The 6000-nt window shown below is 41.4% G+C and overlaps 1 protein-coding gene across 3 annotated transcripts in view; it reads left to right on the forward strand.

The window, feature by feature from the left end:
• The window catches only part of LOC139416419 (agrin-like), a 275974-nt gene extending 271465 nt beyond the window's left edge, over nucleotides 1-4509 (forward strand). For all 3 annotated transcript variants that reach the window (XM_071165012.1, XM_071165013.1, XM_071165014.1), the window contains 2 exons: nucleotides 383-486; nucleotides 1783-4509. In XM_071165012.1, the coding sequence (XP_071021113.1) occupies nucleotides 383-486; nucleotides 1783-1964 (286 nt within the window). In that variant the 3' untranslated portion in view covers nucleotides 1965-4509. The remainder of the gene's footprint in view (nucleotides 1-382; nucleotides 487-1782) is intronic.
• The last annotated feature ends 1491 nt before the right edge of the window (nucleotides 4510-6000 follow it).

Consider the following 6000-nt stretch of genomic DNA (forward strand, 5'->3'; position numbering starts at 1 on the left):
AAGTGACTGTCTGTGTCTGAAATGGCACCCTATTCACTATAAAGTACACTACTTTTTCTGGTCAAAACTTTTATAAGGAATAGGGTGCCATTTGGGATGCAATTTCTCTCTCCCATTCCCTCAATCAACTGCTAAGCACACAATCATCAGAGCAGTGAAGACTTGATTACTCTCATTGAAGTCTTGATGTTTGCTACATGCCAGTTGAAGTGGAATTTAAAATAATGTAGCAGACAGGCTGTAAACAAATGTTCTCCCCCTATCTCCTGTTTCTCTCCCCCTGCCTATATCTATCCCCTCTCTCGCTCTACCTCCCCCTTCTCTCTCACTCCCCTCCCTCTACCTCTCTTTCTCCATCTTCCTCGTCCTCCCCCTCTCTTAGAGCACTTAGGGACGGCTCTCTCCAGGTGGGCAACGAGGCAGCGGTCACAGGGTCGTCGCCCCTGGCAGCCACTCAGCTGGACACAGACGGAGCCCTCTGGTTGGGTAGGTCCACTAACGAGCTTGCGTGTTGGGGTTTACACACGCAGACAGACAGAAACACAGACACACTCCTCTGGTTTGGTTGGTTCTGAATATATCAAAGAGACAATAAAATGTTGTTTTTTTAGTGAGGAAATGCTTACCAGAGCACTTCCAGCATTCCTCTGACAGTGTATAGAACATGGAATAGCGATGTTAAAGTGTGGCAGAAATGAGGAATGTAATGGATGACGGAGAGCTCACTGGGCATGCAAAGAATTGGTCTGAAATGTGACACAGATGATTGTCCCTCTCTATTCAGGTGTATTAAACGGTCTGACTAAACTCAAAGGTTCTCCGCTCTCGGGAATTTGAAACGACTAAAGTCGTCCCGTTATCTTTTTGAGTACCATTTGGCCCTGAACTTCGCTCAGAGAAATGGCTTCCGAGAGAGCACCCGCTGTGTCTAGGTGGAACGTTCTGAGGAAATAGGGAAAAAATGACTTTCAAATGCATGTGGTCATGCAGTGTGGTGGGAAGGTGTATGTTTGAGCGAGGAGAGCCATGACACACATACACACACTATCTCTCTCACTCACTCACTCACACACACACAAACTCACAGGCACACGCTAATGACACAGCACACAAGTGCACTGCTGTGGCTCCAAACAGGTGCTGAGCACACCCCGCGGCTAGAATACATTATCCTTTCAGCAGGCCGTACATCAAGCGGCTGCTCTCTTAAATCCCCCTCTTTCACCGCTCATCATTAATTCATCTGTAACTCGCATGAAATTAGCCCTGTCGATCCCCGATTCAGAGGCACGCAATCCGATTAGAGGGGACAGAGAGAAGAGAGGGAAGGTGGGAAAGAGCTCGACGGAGAGGCAAACTCGCGGCGCGGCGGATTAAACGAGGAGCAGGAGAGCAGGTAGAAAGAGGGAATGAGCGAGAGAGAGTAATACAGGTGACCTATCAGAAGGACGACTCCCCTTGAAAATGAAAGTGAGGTAAGTTCCAGTGATTGTGCTAGAGCACTCCTCCAGAGAGAACCACCTGTTTGCTGTCCCTGTTCACCAGAGCTACTTGTGTCTTTCTCTCTTCATCTACTGCCAGTGTCAACATCACAGATCCTCACATCACACAGCAGTCAGTTACCCTTTGTGGCATGAAACAAGTTCACTTGTAGGGAGATGTAAGGGATGTGACCTGTGTGTGTGTGTGTGTGTGTTTGTCTCTCCGTGCATCTCAGACACTGTGGGTCTCTTTTCATGAGTTCTAAATCTCTCCCCTCCCCCATCCTTCTTATTCTCACAGGTGGCTTGGAGGAGTTGGCTGTGGCCCGGAGACTGCCTAAGGCCTACAGCACAGGTTTTGTGGGCTGTGTAAAGGATGTCGCGGTGGACGGCGTGGAGCTCCACCTGGTGGAGGACGCCCTGAACAGCCCCAAAATATTACACTGTTCCACCTCTGGCACAGCCGCCACGGCCAAAAAATAGCCTGGCTAAAATCACTCCCTCCATAAACGCCATGTCTACTGCTGTAATTATTTTATATTTTTGTATACTTTTCATTGCTTTTTATATTGAAAATAAAAAGAATACGTTGTTTTAATTTTTTTTTTTTTATATATATATATATTTTTTTTCTGCGCCTCCTGTTCATTCATTATCCCCGCCCTGAAACGCAGGTGTACATACCGTACATATACGCGTACTTTTGTGTGACGTCGCGAGACAAGTGTAAGCTGTATTCATTGTGTTGTTTTGTTGTTTTAAAACAAACATGAACAAAACCTCTCCCTCGCTCATTACTTGAACACTGGTGAATCACATTGGTGCTCTCTATTATTTCCTTGTCTTGATGCCATATCATTCACTACCACACAACACAGCCTATAGAAATACATACAAACATTCCCCTGTGAGATAAATGCAGTCGAGACACACCGCTGTTTCCTTGGTCATTGTCATTAGAGCACACTGTTACAAAAGGTTTTTTAAAACATTTTGCGACGGAAAATGAAAAGGGGCATGTTTTATTGGGCGTGTCTGTTTTCTTCCGTTTTGTGCCTAATGAACAGGACAATGGTATCCTAGAAGCATCTGCTTGTAACCAGTAGGGCTGCTCAGAACGAACTTCTGAAACCGCTTAATCAAACTCCTCAAACAGCGCAAATGCTCTACATTGCCTCTCAATCAACGACTTGAGTTTTGAAATTATTCGCAAACCCCCAGAGCTGAACAAAAACAAAGTGCCCTGCATTCAAGGACAACACACATATCATCATTCCACAACATGCATCAATCAAGAAATGTAATAATAATTGAATTAAATAAATGTAATAAATATAGACTATATAAATACCTGAGACTGTGAATATGTAAGATTGGTTCTCTTCTCAAGAATTGTGAATCTCATGTATTGTGCTTTCTATTTTACAATCAGGATGACCATTAGTTGCATGCAGTTTCTGCAGTGTTGATTTTGTTTTGGTTTGGTTTCACTGTGTTGCCGGCCAAGTGGATTACCTGTCGCAAACACGCGTTGTGTTTTACAAAACGGTTCAACTATCTGGTTCCACTGAGCTAGGATAACTATTTCATTTTGGTGGGGTCCTTTTTTGAGCACTTGTTTTTCTATTGGAGTTTGTTTTGCTGGACTTGGAATGGCTCAAAAGGACAGGTTGTTGTTGTTACCGCAACTGGCCTGGTGGGAGTGCTATAAGCTCAGGCTGAAGAGAGGACCGACCAAGAGGAAGAAGCGAGATACTGTATCATACCATAGGAGACAATAGGACCCTCAAATGCTCAGTCATGGAATGTTCAGTAGTCAATGAAATTCTTCAGTCTTTCAAACTTCAAAGTCCATTTTTTGATCAAATTGGAATGAAGACTGGGTTATACTTTCTCTTGCATTAAGAGTGATCCATCTCTTGCTGTTGGAAAAGTGATAATGTGATGAGTTGGGACATTTGGCAGCAAAATGAGGAAAAAAATAGCAAACATAATCGCAATTACTAATAAACGTACTTATGCATGGGTTTGTATTGTCGAGATGAATTCTGTAACATCCAAAAACTCATAATGCAATGCAAAAACTAAACTGCAATGACTGACATAAACCCACTCTGTTTTGATATATAAGATACTTGGCAATATTATAAGAGAAAACAAATGCTTGTTCAAGGTTGAGTATCAGTGGTATTGTATTAGTTTGTTTAAGTTCTTCATTATTTCCCCCCCGCGATACAAAAACGGCCATTTTGTACAGCCCTGAAATTTGTAAGTGAAAATTTTGCAATGTGTAAAACTGTAGAGGTTATGTTTTTAGTGCTATACACTGGAAATAAGTCTGACTTGTCTGTTCACTACACACAATAATGATGTTCCTATGTCAATGAGGAGGGGAAGAGCATCGAAGTATATGGCTTTTGAGTGTAATCAAGGACTAGTGTCCATTCCAAGACCAGGAACCCTGGGTGTGTGTGTGTACACCACTGTATTTACATGTTGTATTACTGTTGAATTTGACCTATTCCAGTAGTAGTTCATGAGCAGTGGGTTCCTGTGTTAGTGGCACTCAGAAGACAAGTAGGCTCAAGAGTGAGACGACACGATCTAATGTCGGGGTGGTAAAAACTATCTATGAATTGCCTTAAAACAGGTCAGCGGCCTACAGGTTGACAAAGTCATTGTCCATACTGTTCTGTGCTCTTACTTTGGCCAGCATACTAGCCTCATCATCTTCATGTAAATTAATACATAATAATTATATTAATAATTCTCATACAAATCCTCAGAGGGACGCACAAATGGTCGACCTCTGGCTTTACATAAAATATACTATTTACTGTTTAAATCTATTTTCTGTTCCTTATTTATGTCTTCATGTGGATTCCGTCTGGCCTCTGTAAACTACTGTTTGATTGAGACACTCCTGAAGGGCAGTGCACTGAGTAAGAGTGGCATGACCTGATCATTACTAACTTTATTACCTTTGTCTTGTGTTCCTACCACCATGAAATAAAGTGTCAAACAAACAGACCCGACTCTATCACCTGTCTCCGTGGAATGAATCCCCTTCCAGTTGAATGAAATAATGATTACTTAACACCATCGTAAGCAATGCACACCGGCATTACCTAAACACGGACCGATTCCTACTGTTCACAGTAAGTCAATAAGGACAAAATGTGTTTACTCGTGCGTATTAGTGTTATTCGTTCTCCACAAACTTTAGGTAGTTTTCTCTTGGCTGGTTTAATTATATAAAGTATACAAGTTTCTGTGCAGAATGAATTTATACACATACACAATTCAGCTATAGTGAAATAAGTATTTACAAGCATACCCTCACAGATAATCATTTTTTTTATTGTTTTATCTCCAATTTATGCTCTGACCACTTGAGTTGTTCCATGTCATTTCAGCAAGCCATGACACCCACTATCTCAGATTGTTCTAAAAAAATCTGTAGTTAGAAACAGATAGGATTGCCATTCCTGAAACATTATTTCATTGACGTTTTATTTTATCTCTGAAAAATAAAGCTAATTGATATTCATTTATACGATTCAGTAAATATATTACCCAACATCCAATTTGGACCAAACTTCTTTCTACCAATGAGTAAGACATAAGGAATCACAAACAATTTCAAAAGCCACCTACAGATGCCTCACACCACATGCCAATCCCACCCCAACAGCTTGTATATAGTATCAGTTCACTATGTTTGACAAGTAGTATGAAGCTGTGGCTTGGAGTATTGCTTCTCCATACTCATTGGTCAGAAGAATTTTGGTCCAAATCAGATGTTGAGTACTATATTTATTGAATATGATCTGAATCCTATAAATTAAAATGGCCAATTTGGGTGCAATCAATTAGCTTAATTTATCAGAGATCAAATTATATTTCAACAAAATAATGTTTCAGAAATGCTAATCGTATTTGTTACTAACTACAGAAACAATTTCAGAACAATCTGGGATGGTGGGTGTCGAAATCCTCTTTCTTGTGGTTTTCTAGATAGAACGACACACACACACACATAGGACGAGTCAACATTATTTGGATACAAGTTAACAAAATATGAACTTTTAACAGTGAGATTTTCACTGGGCAGTTACTTTCAATTATATTTTTTACAAAGGTCAAAGTGGATTTATGAATTATGCAACAATGCCAGGCCTTTTCCAACTGAAAGGTCATCAGCAGATCTTCAGAGCAGCAGAGGAGAGGCGGCTAGCCTGGAGAAAAAAACGGCATCCATGAGCTTTTCTCATGACTTATATCTGCAAAAATACAAACGCACTGGGTTTGATTTCTGCGGCCCAATGTGAAATAATGATGAAGTGATCGGAGCTTGGATGAGAGGGCTCTTTTCTTTTGGGAAGGGGGGTTACTAGCTAGGCCCTGGTTGGCTGCAATAAAGGCTCTATTTTTCTGTCCATAACAAGGCCCTAGCTGTCCTGCTCCATAGGATTCGATGTGAGTCCCCTTTGTTTCTCTTCCTGGGATTTTATTTTGG

The sequence above is a fragment of the Oncorhynchus clarkii genome, chromosome 9 (genome assembly GCF_045791955.1).
Source record: "Oncorhynchus clarkii lewisi isolate Uvic-CL-2024 chromosome 9, UVic_Ocla_1.0, whole genome shotgun sequence".
Lineage (NCBI taxonomy): Eukaryota > Metazoa > Chordata > Actinopteri > Salmoniformes > Salmonidae > Oncorhynchus > Oncorhynchus clarkii.